This window comes from Candoia aspera, chromosome 12, assembly GCF_035149785.1.
Source record: "Candoia aspera isolate rCanAsp1 chromosome 12, rCanAsp1.hap2, whole genome shotgun sequence".
Lineage (NCBI taxonomy): Eukaryota > Metazoa > Chordata > Lepidosauria > Squamata > Boidae > Candoia > Candoia aspera.
In genome coordinates, this window is record NC_086164.1 from 307,789 (window position 1) to 327,235 (window position 19,447).

The 19,447-nt window shown below is 53.2% G+C and overlaps 2 protein-coding genes across 2 annotated transcripts in view; one reads left to right on the forward strand and one right to left on the reverse strand.

Annotated features, from left to right (window-relative positions):
• PLP1 (proteolipid protein 1) overlaps window positions 1-19,447 on the reverse strand; it is a 111,938-nt gene that overhangs the window by 24,013 nt on the left and 68,478 nt on the right. The gene's annotated exons all lie outside the window — the stretch shown is intronic.
• On the forward strand, window positions 5,804-16,066 carry LOC134504379 (glycine receptor subunit alpha-4-like). The gene is made up of 9 exons (XM_063313562.1): window positions 5,804-5,974; window positions 7,996-8,126; window positions 9,745-9,812; window positions 10,240-10,463; window positions 10,555-10,637; window positions 11,298-11,438; window positions 12,442-12,656; window positions 14,265-14,414; window positions 15,725-16,066. The coding sequence occupies exons 1-9, from the start codon at window positions 5,916-5,918 to the stop codon at window positions 16,016-16,018; spliced, it is 1,365 nt and encodes a 454-aa protein (XP_063169632.1). The 5' UTR covers window positions 5,804-5,915; the 3' UTR covers window positions 16,019-16,066.

The following is a 19,447-nucleotide window of genomic DNA, read 5'->3' on the forward strand; positions in this document are numbered from 1 at the left end:
TAAAGATCCAACACGGAAACATAAGAGGAGCAACATAGTATATGCAATCCAGTGCAGTGAGGGGTGTTCTGAGCCCTACACTGGGGAAACCAAACAGCCTTTACACAAGAGGATGGCCCAGCACAGGAGGAGCAACACCACAGGACCAGAATCAGCAGTTTACCTTCATCTAAAAGAAAAAGGACACTCATTTGAGGACAACAATGTTCACATTTTGGACAGAGAAGATAGGTGGTTTGAGAGAGGGGTTAAGGAATCCATTCATGCCAAAGTGGAAAATCCTTCCCTCAGTAGAGGCCTCAGACACAACTTGTCCCTCATTTTTCATGCTGCTCTGTCATCAGTCCCCAGGAAGATTCGACCACCAGGAAGGCCACTCTTGACGATCCACTTGGGGATGAACAAAGGATCTAGGAGTAAGACATCCCAAAGACAATCCACACCTCCATGGCACAATTACCAGCCATTCAGGGGCAGGGACAATGCAGCCACCCTGCAAGACATATATGGGGTCCCCTCACCAACCTTTGCCCAGACTGAAGAAGCTGCTTGGACAAGCAGCGAAACGTTTCAACCAAAAAGAAAGAAGTCCAGTTGCCATGACTCAACCTACAGACAATTCCACCTGGATGGCTGAGAATCTTCATCAACAGCAGAATTGCAAGTTTTCCATTCCCCCTGCCCTGCACCCCCATGCTCAGGCTTTTGGAAACACAGGATTCAAAACCAACCCCAGCATGGAAAGGTCCTTTAAGGGAAGGGCTGTAATGTCAAATGGTTTTGCAGAAAGAAGATCCGGGTTCCTCAGTCAGATCTTCATCCAGGGCTGGAAAACTACTCCCCCTCCCCCACCACTGCTTGGAAGCCATTACCTCTGCTGGACCGAAGGAGGAATGGGCAGGGAGGGAGGGAGCTCTGTCCCCCCACCCTTGCTACGTCCAAAGGGAGCTTGCTTGCTCCTAGTTCAAAGGCCATGGCTACAGTCGGCCATCTGGCACTACAGTGAGTGGGTGATAAGCCCAAGCAGGAAGAGGAGCCCCCAGCCACTACAGATTGGTGGCTCTGCCCAGACCATTGTTTGCAATCAAGGCAACTCTGGGGCAGAAGCAGGCCCTGGATGGAGCCCAGCTGGCCAGTGGCCAGCAAGAGAATTCAGCCAGAACGGTGGACATTGAGTGCCTTGAATCCAGAGATGGAAAACAAGGAAGGCTCCTCCAGCAAGCAGCCACCCTCTCTCCTTCTGGGGCTATTAAGCCTGGAAAGTGAAGATGCAGCAGAATCCCTCAGCAGTCATCCAAACAAAGGAAGGTTGCCATCCACAGCTGAAGGTATTCCATCAGGAGGTGCCCTCTGGACAATACCATCATCGCTGTGGGCTGTGGCCCAGGATGAGGCCTGCTGTGGCAAGGACAGGCCTTTCCAAGGGCCCCTTTGGCCTCTCCCACTTTGTCTGCTGCCTCCTCAAGTTCCTGGACTTTCCCTTTTGTGGCTTTCCTGTTACCCTGAATTACTCAGCCTCCCTGTCCCAGAGTCCAAGGGGGAAAACCCCGAGGCAGAAGGGGAGGGGTCGTGATGCAAGGAGGCCAAGCCAGGACAAAGCAGGAGGCGGATCACACCTGCCTGGGCTGGAGATGACAACTGCAGCCTTGCACCCCGTAGGGACCGGAGCCGCACCATCATTCAGGCTAACTGCCGTTAGAGGAGGGAGGGAAGTGGCCAATGCCCAAAGCAGCTGCACAGGAGGGATGCGTGAGAGATGCCTTGCTCCAGCAGAGAGAAAAACCTCCGCCTCTACTCCTCTACCAGCTTAACTTCCTTGCTTCGGTGAAAATGCCACCAGTGCTCTGGAGGTTCATTCTGTCTCTGTGGGGCTCAAGGCAGCAGGGAGAGGCTTTGGGGTGGAATGTAAGAGTCAGAGAAGTCCCAGCAAAGCAGGATCCAGGCAGAAGCCTCAGAAGCTGGGTGTCTTCGAGGCCTGGCTGCGGCAACCTCCCCCTTGGCTCAGACCTGCTTGTATTGTTTCTGGCTCACTGGAGCCTGCAGGCAATTCCCACTGAAGCCACCTGAGTATTTTTAGCTCTGAACAGGGGACAGAGAAAAGAGGCTCAATGCTGGCCAAGAGCGCCTCTCCAAACTGAGCTTTGGACACCTCTCCCCGCATGGTCAGCGCACCAGTCAGAGAGTGCTGAGCTCCTCTGCCAGAACAGCAGGTGGGGCAGGAGGTACATAGCTTTCTTCATGTAATCTGGGAGAAATTCAAAGCAGGTGGGTGATTCCCACCAAGAGCTGACATTTCTCAGGGTCAGAGGAGTGGATTTTGCAAGATCCTCCTGCCTTCCCATCAGCAGAGCACTGCCCATCTTGCCCAGCTCATGCTTGTGAAGCTGGAGACCAATGTGGTCCCAGCAGGCTGGGAAAAGATGTGAGCAGAGCAGTTCACAGCAGGCAGAGTGCCTTGGGAGCCTCCAAGAGAGGAAAACAGCTTCCCGTCTCACTTTTTCAATGTTAATCTCCTACCCAGCAGACTTCCCCACAGGCATGTGCCCTGAGAAAAAACCCTCTCTCACTCTGCCTCTACCTGGTGTGGGGATGTTTCAGGGCAGCCACAGACCTGCCAGTGACCCAGTTGCAGCTGCTCCTCCCATGGAGAGATTTCCTCTGTGGAAGGAGCACCCTTTTCCACTGGATCAGGAGCCACACTGTGCCCATGAAACACTTTCCCCGTGAAAGCTTTGGAGCCACATCTTTTGCAGCTGCCTTCCTGAAGCGGGCTGGGCCAAACAGCTCTTTCTCCCATCCCATGGAGGCTCACCCTGCTGACCCACACGCTGACACAGAGTCAGTGGGCACATGCATGTGGTCCAGGCTAACCCTGAATAAGGACTGCGCCTGCCCAGGCTGGTTGTTCAGGTCCCTCTGGTGTCCTTGGACAGGTGCTGGTGGAACTGGAAGGGGATCCCGAGGGTGAGCATTCCTCTTTGCCCTGGGGTGAACTTCATCCTGGGAATGAGCAAAATCCTGTTCACATGGTAGCCTTGGCAGCCTCTTCTGCTGTGGGATATCAGCCCACATCACCTCCCCTTGGCACTAAATACTTACCATCTTTCCCACAGCATTGGCTACCAGGAAGGAAAGGTTGGAAGCGCTCACAGCTGGACAGAGCACCTCTGTCTCTCCCATGCCAAAGCTCCTTTGGTCCTCCTGCCAAGGCTCCGGTGGGGCACAATAATGAAGCACAAGGGTACCCCCAAACCTTTCCTAGAGCAACCCCTTTATGCAGACAAACCTAAGAAACCCAGGGATTCAAGGCACCAAGACAGGATGGACAAGAGAGGTGAGCTCACTTCCAGGAATGTCCACCTGGATGGCTGTTTAAGGATGCTGGAGTCCAGATGGAGTCCTTGAAGGGTGCTGGAGTGTGCATGGCTGGCAAGTGCACCCCACATCTCCCCACAGCTGGAAGCCAGTGCAGGTGGAACAGAGTGCCTCTTCATACCTCCTGTTGTCCATTTTCAGCCATGAGGTGCAGCTTGTGTTGCTGTTCCCCAGACTGGCTGGACAGGAGCTGGACAGCACAGAGCAAGCAGAGTGGCAAGGCCAGGGAAGAGCAGGTGCCAGTGGACAGGTGAGAGTTGCACGGTCTCTCTTTATCCCCTGCCCCCACTTTCAGCTATAAGCCTTTCCTCTGCAAAACTGCAAGGCTCAAAAGGCAGAGAGGGGTGTGGAGCTGCATGCAGCCCACTGGCTTTGTCACCTTGAGCTGGAGTGGCTGCATCCACCGTCCAAGGGACAAATGATTGTCCTGCTGTCATCCGCTAATTTTAGCCTTGCGGTGGGAACGAACAGCTCTGCAACCTTTTCTGGAACTTCACCTGAGCTGCTGCTGGGTGCTGTCCCCTCTCTCAATCCACAGTCCCTGTGGTTTGGGAGTGAGTTTCTCTTCCTCCCGTCTCCCTCACTGGAGCACTGATTGGGAGAGGGGTGGAAGGAGGGTGCAGAGGGTGGCCAAACAGGGCTGCATTCCAGACCCCCAGCAGCAGCCATGCCCTTTACCATTCTACCCGACCCCTCCCCAACTGTCAACATCACCTTTTGCCCACTGGGCAGGATGGGCACATTTTTCCTGCCTTTGCTCCTGCTAAAGGCATTTCCGCAGACAACGGTATTCTCCCTTGGGCGGGATGGGGCTGTTGTCCTGCAGGTTCCCTCAGAAAGTGGCCCTGTACATACCTTCCTCTGGGGACCCTCTCCAAGGATAGGCCGGGCTCACATCTCCTTCGACAGCTTAGAAAGGCTGTTTCAACTACACATATTTATATTTATTTATATTTCAAATTTAGTCACTGCCCATCTCACTCAAAAAGCAACTCTGGGCAGTTTACAATAAAACAAGCATAAATACTCATTTAAAATACAATAAAACAATGTTCTCAAAAATAATGTATTCCAAGGCACAGATGTTAATTAGACATTCTTAATCTACAGGAGCATCTTCAGGGTGCTAGCCACCCCCAGGGTTGGTTACCCTTCCTCATGCTCCACGCAAATTGGCAGAGCCAGGTCTTCACCCCTTTCTGGAAGGCTGGGAGAGTGGGGGCCCACTTCACCTCTGGGGGAAGAGTGTTCTATAGGGTGGGGGCAATGGCAGAGAAGGCCCTCTTCCTGGGCCCCGCTAATCAACTTTCTTTCATAGACGGGGTCCGCAACATGCCTGAATCACAACACATGTCCTGGGTTCCAGAATTAATCAATAATCTTGGTTGGCACAATAACTTTAATCAAACTCACCAAAGCACTGGGTCATCCACGCAAATCGCTAGGCCATCCCAAAACAAAGCAGACTTAGAACCATCCAGCTTCAGATATCTGGAACATGCCACGTAATTATATTTTGACAGAGTCATGAAAACAAAGAGACCCCGGGGACCCTGAAGATGCCACTCCCCAGATGTGACAAAGCAGGGATGTCTACCTTTCATGTGCTACTAGTTCCCTTGGTTTTAACTGCAGGTTGCTGATTGTAAACGCTGCTCCAAGTCTTCAGAAAGGGAGCAGCAGTGTATAAATGAATAATGTGTGAATGCCGCGCTATGTTAGAAAGGGACCTAGTGAAAGAGGCTCATGGCCCAGCTTTTGGCAGGGAAAAGGGAGCTCAGCCACGACCCAGGGGTCAGTCCACCTTCCTATCACAAGGGACGCGTGGAGAGGCCTCTCCGCAACGGCAGAAAAGGCTCCTGGCAGGTCGAGAGGGGACGCTCTTCCATTCACTCCGGCGGGCGCGCTCCAACCGCAAGGCCGCTTCGTCGGGCTGATCGTCCCTCGAGAGCCCGGGGAACCCGCGCTCGTCCCGTCAGGCGAACACATAGTTTCGCAACAGCATTGGCGGGTGCCCGCCAGCGGCAAACGCGCTTTCGTTGTCTTCCGCACGTCCTCATTGGAGGACGGAGAGGCGGCGGACACCCAGTGCCCAAAACTGCTGGCGGTTTCAGGAAAGCCTTCCGCTGAAGAAGCCGCTCTGCCCACGCCCCGGCTTTTCCGCCTGCAGTCAGCGCCGTCGAGGCTGGGCGCCCGTAGAGAAGCCGCGGAGCTGGCTCCCGGAAGAAGGCTGCGAGACCGGCAGCCACGCGTCGGCCGTCGGGGCTGTCCTTCGCGTGGGTGGGCAGCGCCCTCCCCGCTGGAGGCGGGGAGAAGTGAGCCAAGTGTCTCGGGCTCCGGCAAGGCCGGCTTGGCCGCCCTCCGGACGCCTCGGTTCGGCGCTGTTGCTGCCGCTGCCGCTGCCGCTGCCGCCGCCGCCGCCAAACCGTGCCTGGGAGAGCGGCGGTGGGACATGCTCGCGCGACTCCCTGGACTGGAGCGCTGCCCCGCGAGCCTCGCCGCCCGCCCGCTTCGGCCTCAGCCCCTTTGGCCTCACAGTGATGCCCCGAGGCCACGGAATGCGAGTCCCGCTCCTGCTCCTGCATGGCGCCCTGCTCGGGTGAGTGGAGGAGGATGGCCGTCTCGGCCGGGGGCCTGGCTTCTTGGAGGGCCGGGCGGGACGTTGCACGTGCTGGGAGGCCAGTGGCGGGGGCGTTTCCTTCCAGGCAGCCGGGACTGAGGCTGGGACCGCTCAGGTCTCCTCTCTGCCCGCCCGACCCCTTGGCTTTCTTTCCCGGAGCAACCTGGAGGCTCAGAGGAGCGCGCAAATAAAGCCGCGCCCGGCGCAGACGGTGTCCAATTCGCTCTGAAGCTGCCCCGCAGCAGCGCCAACGGGAGTTCCTCCAGGAAGAACGAGGGGCATCGCCTGATTAAGCCCTGACGGAAACAGTGGGCTGGACGGCCTAGGAAGCCCCCTCTTCCTCTTCCTCTTCCTCTCCGCGGCTTGGAGCCGTCCCGGTTTTCCCGAGGCATCCGCTGCCCAGCAGCTTTTTTGCCCTGGCTTCGGCAGTTCCATCTTCCCTTGCCCTCTCGGCCATGAAGGCGGTGGTCTTTGCTCGGATGTTCATTTTGTTCCTTGCTTTTCTTCAGATATTACTTATGAAAGTATTATTTGATGAAACAGGTATGAGCGCGGTTCAATGAGCCAATTTTTCAAGGTTGAATTGATTAATAGGCACCACCAGGTTATTTTAGCCTCAAAAGAGAGAAATGCTGCAGTTCTTTTCTAGCCAGTACAAGCTCCAGGTAGTACCAACCTCTGCTTCTGTAAGGCAAGAGGTAAATTGTGGTCAGAACAGAAAGCAAGTCCATCTGAACTCTTAGGGAGCTGGTTTTACTTGACCCCCGGAAGGTGTGTAATGTTTATGAATAGGGTTTTTCCTCCCAGAATTTCCCCGGATTTGCAGACAGTGCTTTGCTCCTCTTAACAGGGTTGGGGTTGTTACTGGAAAACTTTCTGATTTGTTTGTTTGTTTTTCTTTGTATTTTAACAAAACAACATTTTCTTTCCAGAGACCCAAGTAAAATTTTCAGGATTACAAAATGGGAGCAGATTAGCCTTGGAACAAATGTCTTAGGCCCCTTAAAACTGGCAAGAAAAACTCAAATAAGAGTTTACAGACCAGCACAGGGGGAAACGCCCATGTACATTTTCTTTATCTCAGGGACTGAAGATTCATCTGTATGTTCTGCTGTAAAATGGATGTGTGGGAGCTCAGCAAAGCCCAGCCAGAAGACTGTGGAGATTTTGCAGTGCCCCCTTGCCTGGGGATTGGGGGTGGGGTGGGGGTTAGAGAGGTCTACATCCTCTGCAGCCCCTTGGGAAGAATGGCTCCTTGGGCTGTGGAAAGCTCTACTTTTGCCATGCTAGCTCTCCAAAGGCCACATGGAATGGCACAAGGGTGACAGGAGGGAAGCTCCTGGGGCAATAGAAGAATGCTGGAGCAGTCTCATTGGCAGGGTCAATTGGTTCCAGCGGTTTCTTGAGTGGCAGTTTGGTTGAAACGTTTTGACTGACCAAGCTGGCCTTCTGAATTCTGGGCAACGTTCTTGGGAGGGAACCTTGCAGCTGACTCTACAAGAAGGCCAAAACTAGGGTTCCCAGGCAACACAAGGGCTGGGCATTGTTGTAGGGAGCTCAGCAAGGCATTGCCCATGGTCCAGGGTCATTCTCACCTGCTTTTGCACACCATCATTTATTTGGTCTCCTTGTGCCAACTTATTTCACAATCAAATGTAGTGCTGGTGGCAGTCTTTATTACCCCAAGCCCTCAGCTCTGATGGGGTCACTGTGCCTCCTGAAGTACCTGCCGTCTGACTGGAGCCATTTAGCCTAGTCCCTAGCAGGTGACCCCAATGAAAACCCCAATCCCTTCTTTTGCTGCAGAAGGAAAGGGGGCCTCAGACTGGAAGAAACTTAAATGTTCTAGGTTTGCATGACACTAGACCATAAATGAACCATATCTTATGATGGGCTCAACTGTGGCTGGCTACTTGGCATATGTCCCATGAAGACAATGTGTGCATGTGGAAAGATCGTCAGGCTGAAATCTGCTCTGTTCTCCCCACCACCCCCACCAGATTTGTGACAGGGAAAGGAGTCAAATCAGCCCTGCAGAGCCTCCCCCAGCCGATGTCTCCCTCTGACTTCCTGGACAAGCTGATGGGCCGGACATCAGGGTACGATGCTCGCATTAGGCCCAATTTCAAAGGTAAAGTATGGTTTGGCTACTGGGCCCCCACAAGATCACTTGGATCCATTTGGACTAGCTGCTTCACACTACAGAAGTGAAATGAGGCTCTGCACTAAGACAGAGCAATCTTTCACATCCCCTCTTTACTGTGATAGGGGCTCACAGCAGCTAGAAGAAACATCTGTGCATGCAGCCAGACTTCCAAGAGCTTGGAAGATGAGGCCTTGGAAAAGGGGTGAAGCTATCTGGCTGCCTTGCTTCACTCTGAAAAACGAGAGGACATTTTGCTTTATAAGGCACCTTCCAGCCTCCGGAGAAGCTGCCCTTGACCCTTCCTGGAGGGAAGCGCCCTTTCAAAGAGCTGCTTGGCCCAACGGTCCATGGCCTTTGCACTGCATTCATCTTTTCCGTCAGGGCTGTCAAAGATGCTATTAAGGCATGATAACCTGGGAACAGAAGAGCTCGCCACAAGGCAGTCTCTCCACTGTGTGAGCAGTGGGGAGGTGGAATCAGTTTTCCCATGGGGAGCACCTCAAAAGGATGCTGGGTGTGGCTGAGGATACAGATGGCCTGGTGTGGGTCAGCTGCTTGGCAGGTAGAAAGACCTCATTCTCATCGACTCCCCTAGGAAGGAGGTCCCTTTGCTTGTGATCTTGGGGAGCTGCAGATATTAGGATGTTTACATGACATTAGATTTATGAGGGTCAGGAGTCTCTGCATTCCAAAGACCAGTGGCCTGATGCTCCATCAAAGACTTTTATGCCTGACGTTCCATCGAAGAGTTTTATGGGTTCCCCACTCCAGGGAGTTACATAGAAAAAAGTGGCTTAGAGAAAAGGCAACTGTGGGGAGATGTGATTAAGGTGTAGGGAGCATGGATGGCATGGTGAACGTGGGCAGAGAGAAGTTGGTTTTCTCCATCTCTGAAAATTAGCACTGGGAGCTTCCCAATAAAGCTGACTGGGAGGAGATTTATGACATTTTTTAATTTTATTTTTTATTTATTTTCTATCCCACCTTTATTATTTTTATAAATAACTCAAGGTGGGCAACATACCTAGTACTCCTTCCTCCTCCTATTCTCCCCACAACAACAACCTTGTGAGGTGGGTGGGGCTGAGAGAGAGGGACTGGCCCCAGGTCACCCAGCCGACTTTCATGCCTAAGGCGGGACTAGAGCTCACCGTCTCCTGATTTCTAGCCCATTGCCTTAACCACTAGACCTGACTCTGACATACCAAAGAAGAGAGGACTTTTTCCTTCAATACATCATTAAGCTGTGGAATTTATTCCCACAAGGTGTGGTGATGGCCATGAGCTTCATACAGGGGGTAAATTCATGGATGGCTGTCAGTTGATCATGGAGGACAAGACTATTGGAAGCTACTGGTTCTGAAGACTCCATGGGTGGGGAGCAGTCCTCCGTCAACTGCAGGAGAATAGTGGGGGGTGAGGGGAATGCCTCCTGCTTGGAAGCACTCTAGACGCATTTGGTGAGCCCCTGTAAGAAACAGTATGATGGTCCTTGGTCTAATCCCGCAAGACGGTTCTTACCTGGTTGGGACCTATCATCAGACTTGGCAGAGGCCAGGTTCATAATATGCTAGTCATATGTCCTTTTCTCGCTTCCTTACAGGTCCACCTGTCAACGTGACATGCAACATCTTCATAAACAGCTTTGGTTCAGTCACAGAAACTGCCATGGTAAGGCTTAGCCCCCCCCCCTTCTCCCACACCTTTCTGAACCTGAATACTGCAGCTCTGTCAGCCCCTAGAAACTGCAGGCCGAATGGCTTGGCAGGAGCATGGCTGGCAGGTCACAACTATCCCTGATTGCTGTGGCCTTGGAAGACTGTTACCTGCTAATAATTGGAAACCAATAGTGTCAAGGGAGGGACTAAGGAGCAACAGTAGTTGAGGGAAGGAGCAAAAGAACAGCCCTATGGTGTGTCCACTGCCACTCCTTGTAGCTCTACCTTCTAAGCCACTCTCTGCTGCCTCAATCCGCAAGTTTCCTTCTTATAGTATTTGCTGCTGTTCTTGTCCTAGCTGTCAAAGATGCCCAGCTGAGTACATGTATGCCTTTTCTTGACTTGCCTCCACCTGTGACAGCTTCCCTTGGCTCTTCTAGGATTACCGTGTCAATGTCTTTCTACGGCAGCACTGGAATGACCCCCGCCTAACCTATTGGGAATACCCTGATGACTCTCTGGACTTGGACCCCTCCATGCTAGACTCTATCTGGAAGCCAGATTTGTTCTTTGCCAATGAGAAGGGAGCCAATTTCCATGAGGTCACTACAGACAACAAGCTTCTGCGCATTTTCAAAAATGGAGGCGTGCTGTACAGCATCAGGTATCAGCATCAACAACATCTTGCTTAGCCTAAATACACAAAATATGGTTCAGCATGGTCCCTGTAACTCTGTCCTTTTTCTTCCCCATAGGCTGACTCTTATCCTGTCTTGTCCTATGGATCTCAAGAACTTCCCTATGGACATCCAGACATGTACCATGCAGCTGGAGAGCTGTGGGTATTTTTATTAACTGTGGCATCAACAGAGTCCCTGGTGCTATACATAAGAGCCACAGTTTGTTTGTTTGTTTGTTTGTTTGTTCGATTTCTGCAGCTGCCCATCTCAGCAAGTGACTCTTCCTGTACCTGCAGTGTACACTTGAGAGGCAATGGGAATTAGTTGGAGGTACAAGGAGTAGCAGGCTGGTTCACAATATGATTAACTAGGTTAGGCCTAGGAGTTGGATTTCCACAATATACTAAGCTTCATTAGTAGTAATTTTGGATCATTGTTGTGGCTTAACTATTCTGTGTGGTTAGTGTATAACTCAGTGTATTGCACACACTCAGAAAATGGGTTAATGCCATAACTAGATGAGGGTAGCCACTGAGTCCCAGGTAGTCCAGTAAGGAGAGATCTGAAGAATTGAGCAACGAAAGATGGAGCTGGAGGCCATGTTACCTGGGCATGTCAACCAACATGAGCAGAGGAAAGTCAGTTGGATGTCGGCCCTCTACACTGCAGGAGCAATGAAAGGTGGAGAGGGTGTTGTGGGAGCTGGGCCTGGACAGTCTCTGGCAAGAGAAGTGGCTTGGTCTGTGCCAAGAGGTGGGTGGCTCTACTCTGCCCGCCTCTTCGGTTCCTCATGCTCCCTGTCTTTGCTTCCCTTGCAGTTGGCTACACCATGAACGACCTGATCTTCGAGTGGGAGAAGGAGCGGGAGGCCGTGCAGGTGGCCGATGGCTTGACACTCCCTCAGTTCATTCTGCAGGATGAGAAGGACCTGGGCTATTGCACCAAGTCTTACAACACAGGTGACCAGGCCACTCTGGTGGGATGTGCTGGTCGCTTCTCCCAGTGCTAAAAAGATCCCGCTGGCAGACTGCCTCAGCCACTAGTATTCACTCACTCAGTCACTCACTGCCTGACTTCATCACGACTCTGGGCAGGCATACACTATAAAACAACATGATACAGACAGTGCAAAAAGGAAACACCCAGAAAAACAGCAAACAGCTTCTGACAAACCAAACATCCCACAAGGAGTCTGCCACCTGCACGAGCCCAAGGCTGGGGAAAGAACCAGGTATTAGGGGCTCCTTTAAATAAGGTCAGGGTGGGGGAGACCAGAGGGTCTCACACCCAGTTATCTGCAGAGCAGAGCCTGTGAAAGCCATTTAGGTCTCATGGAGGACAGTTGCCTCCTCACCCTATCCTGGGCTCATGGCTGGTGCCAAATCCAAAACCCAGGTGGGCACATCTCAAGAAAGGCAACTCCACCCAGTTGCCAGTCTCAGTTACACACATCTGGTTGGCTGCCTCATCCACAGACTGCAGATAAAGGGCATTCCGTAACAGCCGCGGGCACCCAGGGCCACTACAGAGCCGGTGACCTGGTCTCAGGGCAGAACACTGAGGGCTGGAGAGTGGAGCGGGTCTTCACCACCAGCCCTGCTGTTCCCACCCTCAGCTTCTCATTATCCCCCTCTGCTATCATGACTTGGACAGAACTACCTGTCCTCTCCTCTCTGCCACCACCCTTGGCCATAGAGCACATCCATCACCCTCCCCACAATGACAACCACAATAACTTCCCCAACTCCTCTGCTAGGGGAGTAAGACACTGCTTTGACACACCCACCAACCACCACCACCCAGCATCCCCCAGTTGCACTTCATCACCCTTCCCTGTTGGAGTCTCTCCTGGGCCTTCCAGAGGTGAGGAGGAGGCTCTTGGCTGCCTGTCTGGGGACTGGGCCCCAAAGGTGGCGGGCTCTGCTCTGCTGCTGCTCATCCTTCTGTCTCCCTCTCTTCCAGGGCAGTTCACCTGCATTGAGGTGAAGTTCCATCTAGAGCGGCAGATGGGCTACTATCTGATCCAGATGTACATCCCGAGTTTGCTGATCGTCATCCTTTCTTGGGTTTCCTTTTGGATTAACATGGATGCTGCACCAGCCCGGGTGGGGCTTGGCATCACCACTGTGCTGACAATGACCACCCAGAGTGCAGGCTCCCGGGCATCCTTGCCAAAGGTCAGGGCCCACGGGCAGGGAACCTGGAGCATCTTCCGGGACATGAGTCTCTAGGCAGGCAGGAAGCCTCTTTCCAAGGGCTCCCCAGGATTCACACCCAGAGCTGGGAGGATACCATGCTGTAGCAAAGCCCCACAGCAGGGCTTCATAGGCTCAGTTGGCCCCTTTATGTGGCTTTCAGATGTTCCCTCAAACCGCAACATGACATTATGCGAAGTAAGGATCACACATATCTCTTGCACCTTCCCTGAGATGAAGGAGGGGGCACTGGGTTTCTCACACATTTGATTCCTTGCTACCCCTCCCTTTGGAGCACAAGTCATTAAGTTCAGCCCACAGGAGCGTTGCCCTGGTAATATGGGCAGGGACAAATTGAATAAATAAAATAAAATAAATATCAGAGACAACCTCCCCTTCCCATCATGTGTCCTGAGGGGGAGCCGGATAGGAAGGCACATGCCATATTCCCAGTGACTACTAGGGAGAGCCAGGCTGCCTCTGATGCTGCTGGCAGTAACGCTCTGTGGCATCTCCAGAAGCCAGCTACAAAGCACGGGAAGGACCAGCTGGAATAACCCTCTTCTCTGTGCCACATGCAGGGACACAATGCACTGCTGTGCTGCTTACAAAGCAAATGATGCAGGAACCAATCTGACACCTCTGTGTGCCTTTTAAGGCAAATAGCATCAATGGGGGTATTTCTAGCTGGGTAAAAAGGATGGAGGTAAGTTTTATACTCCCAGCACTGCAGGCCTGATAAGAAATCTCTCCCACTACTATTCTGTGTTGGGCCTGCCAAATGGAGGAGAGGAAGAGGAGGAGAGGGGGGAGAAAAAAGTCCTTCCTAGATTTCCAGTCCCACCTGGGTTTGAGCATTCGCAAAAGCTGAACTTGCAAAGAGAAGTTCCATCTCTTCCTTCCACAATGTCGAGAGAACTCCCTCCCCATCTTTTCTAGCATGTGCATCCTATCTGTTCAGGGGGCTATTTATAGTTTCCAAAGGAAAAGGCCACTGGCAGATGCTACACCTTTGGCAGGTGGCCGTGGGGTTTTACTGAGCACAATCAGATGCAGGCTGGTGAGAGGGGGACTCAGCCTCTGAATGTGAGTCACACTCCCCAGCCAAAGGGCAACAGACTAGGGGCAGCCAATGAATGCAGGAGTTGGTTATGTGGGTCTCGCCCTTCTGTTCCTCAAAAGCAGCTGAAGTCCATGCAGAGACATTGGCTTCACCTTCCAAATGGTGCTGTCCCGAACTGGGGTGCTGAACTTGGAGCCAAGGCAGCCACACACTTCATAGTAAGACCCCGGGGGCTGTGCCCGGTTCTTGCAAAGCAAGCCAAAGCCCCACAAAATGTTCACCTCAGGAGAACCACCAAACTCCTGGCATCCTGATGCCTGTTTGGCATCGGGGTTGGTGTCGTGCCTTGCCATGCCAAATGAGAAGTACCCGTAAAAACCTTTGGGTGCTCTGTAGGACACTTGGAGAGAAGCAAGGCTGCCCAGAAAAAACACGCCATCTGAGCTAATGGAGGCAGTGTGGCAGCTGGGGAGGGGGCAGTCTTAGGCACAGCCAGGAAGGCTGGCAGGATCGCTTTTCCTCGGCAGGTCTCCTACGTCAAGGCCATTGACATCTGGATGGCCGTCTGCCTCCTGTTCGTCTTTGCTGCCCTGCTGGAGTATGCTGCAGTCAACTTTGTCTCGCGCCAGCACAAGGAACTCCTGCGTCGGCAGCGGAGCCAACGGCGGCAGCGGATGGTGAGTGAGAACTGGGGGCTTCTGGTGGGGGCAGTAGCAGGCCCAGGCCCAGTGCCCCCAGATATGCACCTGGGACAAGTTGGCAAGGAGGGTGTGTGGGGTGCGTGGGAGAAGCACCTGCCAAGCCAAGCCATCCTCCATTGGGTGACTTCTGGGTGGTCAGTCAGAAACAGCCATCGTTTTTGTGAGCACCTCTTAAGATAAATGGCTGCTTAAAGGGTTTCAAACACTTTTCCTCTTTTGTGCTGGCTTCGGTTTTGCACCTCACTTGTTTTGCCGCTCACCCAGCCTTAGGATGCATCAGTCCAGGAAGGCAGCTTGCTAGGCAGCCCCACCACCTGGGAGGGTGAGGGGGGCTTCCCTTGGGAACCCGCAGGTCCAGTGGCACTTCTTCCCTTTGGCAGCAGTTGCTGGCTGCCCAGTCTCTGCCAGGACAGTTGGGCTGCCCTCTAGTGCTTGATAAAGCAGCTGCAGGCCCCAGTTTTAAGCAGAGCCCTTTGCCAGCCTCTCACTGCAGGAGGGTGTCCAGTTTTACATCCGAGAAGGAAGAAGGCAAAAGAGCTGTGCTGAACTGAGCAGCTCCAGGGCAGAGCCCCCAGTCCATCACCCATCCTCGGCTTGACACAGAAGGCAGGGGTTGGCATTCAGAGGCCAGGTGGGAAACTCAGAGATGTTCAAGGCTAACACCTTTGAAAGCTGGCACAGCAAAGGTACAAGCAGCTGAGCCTTTGCTGCTCAGCTTCAGCACTCTGGGCTCAACAGGCAGCCTGGAAATGTGATAACCTTGGTCGTATCTTGAGCTGCCCATATGATGCAAAACCGTCCCCCGCTGCCCTTCTCAGTTCCAGACTGGAAGGTAGATGTGCAGGCAGCCTGGGCCAAGTCCCCTCCCTGCTGGGTGCTGTATCCTTGCTGCCACTCCCAACACTGTGCTCCACAAGGCAGCAAGGATGAAGCAGAAGGTGGTGCATGCATCCAGAACACTAGCATAAAAGGGGGGAGAACAGTGCTCCCTCTGGGGATGTCAGACTTGACTTCTTTGTGCTAGGACCTGCGACCTACTCACAGAGATAACAGTTCTGCCTGGAACACAGACCTGGGTGATTTGCAACCATGAATGTATCCTTGCAGTGCAGAGATAGAACTGTGGAGGGACAGGGAGTGGCCTTGAAGGACAAGAGGGAGAGCCGCTACCAAGTAACAGTCAGATAAGAGGGGCTTCAGCCCAGGCCTTGCTTTCTGAGCGGGTCTCCCTGGAAGGGCTGACCACCACCTTTATTCTTCTCTCCTCTTCTGCCTCCCCTCTCCAGGAAGAGGAGGTGGTCCGCGAGAGCCGATTCTACTTCAAGGGCTATGGCCTGGGCCATTGTCTGCAGCGCGTGAAAAGCGGGGGAGCTGTGGAAAGCCCCATCTACGGTCCTCCTGCTCTGGCCTCGCTCCTGCGAGAAGGAGAAGTGCTCCGGAGGCACCATCTGGATAGGGCCAAGCGGATTGACACTGTCTCCCGGGCAGTCTTCCCCTTCACCTTCCTGGTGTTCAACATTTTCTACTGGGTGGTCTACAAAGTGCTTCGCTCCAAGGATGTCCACCAAGCAGCCCCCTGAGCTCTGTGCAGGACATAGCACCAGGCCAGCAGGACTCAAGAGCAAAGAGACATCAATCCCTTTCCCAAAGCCTCTCCTTAGTGTTTTCTGGACACAGAACATACATACATACATACATGCATGCATGCATGCATGCATGCATGCATGCATGCATACATACATAAAATTTATTTTATGCCATGCTGAGAAATGGCAAACTTTGCATGATGTCCAGGTGTGCAAAAGAAAGGCATGGTTAATGCGCCTGCAGCTGAGCATGACAGGATTTGGGGTGGCCATATTTCATAAGGAGCTTTGGTCTGTCTCAGGAGGACCATTGTGGGGCCATCTTTCTTTTCTAGATCTGTGCTGCTCTCCTTGGGAGAATCGTAGATGAGATAAGTAGAAGAGAAGCTCCAGGTCATCCAGCCCACCCCCCTGCCCAGTGCAAGAATCTGCTAAACTCTTCCTTACAGGTGGCCATCCAGTCCCTCTTTGAAAACCTCCAGCAAGGGGAGCACATCCCTGTGTAGATTTTTCCACAGCTTTGCAGCAATTCCCAACAAGAAATCCCTCTTCGCATTGAGCCTGAATATCTACAGTTTCAAAGGAGAACGGGTCACCCTCTCTTGCCCACGGCAGCTTTTGTAGGTGCTCAAGCCAGATATGCTCAGCTTCTATGACTGTCTCCCGTAGGGCTTGGATTCCAGACCCTTATCATCATCCTGGGAGCCATCCTGCAGACCCTTCCTGGCCTCTCCAGTCTGTGCCCCTTTTAAAGTGTGCAAGTGCAGTCCAGCCAGCACAGTGTACAATGGAACAATTGCCTCCTGTGATGTGGACACAACGCTTCTGTTAATGCGGCCCAAGATTGCATTGACCTTTTGAGCAGCTGCAGCACTGGGCCTGCCCATATTCAGCTTGGGGTTCGCCAGTACACATATCCTGCTCACACACACTGGCACCAAACCAGTCCCATCCCAGGCACACAACTTTCAAGTGCAGGACTTCAGGCTTGTCATGTTGCACATCTTCATGATGGGCCTGGCCCAGCGATCAAGCACGTTGTGGCCATGTTGACTTTCACTGGGGTCCTCCGAGGCATTATTCAACGCCCTTACCTTGGGGTCCTCTGTGAATCTGATAAGGATCCCTTCCGTGTCACCCTCTAGGTCGCTTACAAAAGGTCCTGAATGGCCTGGGCCAAGACTAGCCCCCATGTCTACCGCTAGTCCTAGCCTTTGAGCAGGGCAGGTCCTCAGACCCAGCCCTGCTTCTCCCAGCCCTTTTTATGGGGTGCAGCCACCACCTAATCCATAATCCCTCCCAAGCCTGCCAAAAGAGAAGGGCTCATGAGGCAGCGGGGGAGCGTTTTCCAGAAGCCTGGCAGAGGGCCAAGGACTTGAGGCAGCCACCCAGCTTCCCTCCGCTGGGGCGATGCCATCAGCCCCCTCACCTTTCTCCCCCTCTCAGGGACCTGGGAGAGCAACTCGGCAGCAGCCTTGCTTGCTTATTTATCATTAAATCAATCCAACAACTCTTGGGAAATAACATGATATAAGGAAAACAATTTAAAACACATATGGCAGGCATAAAAACTAAATACTTACAACTCAAAGATTAAACAGCTCAGGAATAAAAGCACAGAGGATCTAGTCTGGCCAGAATGCCCTTGAAGTTCAGTTTTCGCCTCTCTGGATGTGATCAGGGAGGGCAGCACATCCCAGATTCAGCCCCCCTCAGGGATGAGCACTGGGAGCAGTCTGAGCTCCACCTTTACTCTGCCCGGCTGCCCTGTGGCATGTTATTGTGGGGCATTTCAGCTGCAAATGGCACTTCAGCACAGGAGTAGCTGGGTGGGGCTGCAGAGAGGAGAGCAGGAATTGAAGCATCCCTGGTGCTCTGGCTCACTCGGAGCCAGTCTGGGGGGCTGAGGCAGCCTCCACCAGACAGGATGCAACCCATTGGCAGATCTTAAAGAAGGCGACAAAGTGGAAGATGAAGGTCGGGCACCCTGGGAATCTTCACAATTTCAGCCCCCCACCTTCATGGTGGGGTAACAGCCCTTTATGGAAGAAATCACCAAACTATCTGGAAAAGACATGCAACCCCCTGGAGTGTGACAGTTGAGCAACAGAACCTTCTTCAATTGGTAGTTGAGCAACAGCTGGCACCTGGGGGTTGAGTGAGACCTGGGGCGGGGGGAGGCAGTTCTGTTAGAGGCAGCCCCCTTTGGGAGGCCAAACCATGGAAGATGGAGAGCTTTAGCCTCTGCTTGCCCTGGAACCAACTGAAGCGGATGGCCGGGGAACAGCCCAAGCCAGCAGCATAGGGTTCAACAAGAGTTTGCCCCTGAAGTTGAAAGGGGCCAGGGCCAGCCGGCCAGCCTAAATGCTGCCTGGTGGCCTATTCCTCTCCCTGTCCCCACCCCACTGCAGGGCTTCTACCACAGCTGTGTCAGCTCTTCTTCCCTGCTGCCTCCCAGGTTGCTGATCGGGCTGGACATCCCCACTGGAGAGTGCGGTTTCCCTAGGAGTGGAGCATCTGGAAGCTGAGAGCAGCTCCCTGTCTATTTTTCTGAGAAAGCCGCAGCTTGTCTGCTTGCAGGGCTTGCCAGGGTAGAAATGGAGATGGGCAAATGTGTTCTGCCTCTGCAGGCACCTGATGGAATTTTGAAAACGATGCATTTCTAAACAGCTCTGCTTTTCCTACAAAAATAAAGTGCTGCAGGGATTTTATTTCATGCTGTTTCTCTTTGTCAGGGAAAAGACTCCCGCTGACCAAGTAGCAGGGAGTGCTGAGACCAGGAGCAGGATGTTAGCTACCTAAATCCCTCGTGGGCAGAAAGCTGCTCCCAGCCTCAGGTCAATGGGACTTGGGTTGCCACGTCTGACATTGGCCGCTGCAGGTGAAACTTCTTCTCTGCCATGAAAAGCTTTGACTGCCAATTTCTGCAAGGCAGGCTGTTGCTGTTGCTGTTGCTGCTGCTGCTCCAGGCTAGGTGAGTCTGTGCCAAGAATGGGCACTATGTGGCTCTGAGCTCTTGCAGGTGACTGTTCTTCCTACAGCAGAGAGTGGCTGGGCTGCAGTGAATCCTGTCCCCCAGAACTCTGAGAAATGGAGGCCAGGAGAAGCTCAGAATGGTCTGCCTCCTGCTGCCCCATGGGGCTCCTGGGAAAGGCAGTGCTGGCCTTGTTGCCAGCTGGCTGCAGAACACAGAGAAAGAGGGTCTGCTGGAAAGGAGGACAAGCAACGGGCTGCCTGCCCAGACTCCATTCTGTGGGAGAGAAAGAATGTCTCTGAGGGGTGCTGATTCTGCACAGAGCCCTTCGTGCGCCCCTCTTCTACCATCTTAGCCCTTTTCTTGGCATCCTGGACCGACAGGTCTGGTGAGCAGGATGGTTGGGCCTCCTCCTCTTGCTGGTCAGTTGCCAGCTTTAGAGAATAGCC

Excerpts from the sequence above, each read along its gene's own strand:
- LOC134504379 (XM_063313562.1), top strand. The coding sequence starts at position 5,916 with ATGCCCCGAGGCCACGGAATGCGAGTCCCGCTCCTGCTCCTGCATGGC. Across the intron at positions 5,975-7,995 it reads CTGCATGGCGCCCTGCTCGG|ATTTGTGACAGGGAAAGGAG; the intron begins GTGAGTGGAGGA and ends CACCCCCACCAG. Across the intron at positions 8,127-9,744 it reads CATTAGGCCCAATTTCAAAG|GTCCACCTGTCAACGTGACA; the intron begins GTAAAGTATGGT and ends GCTTCCTTACAG.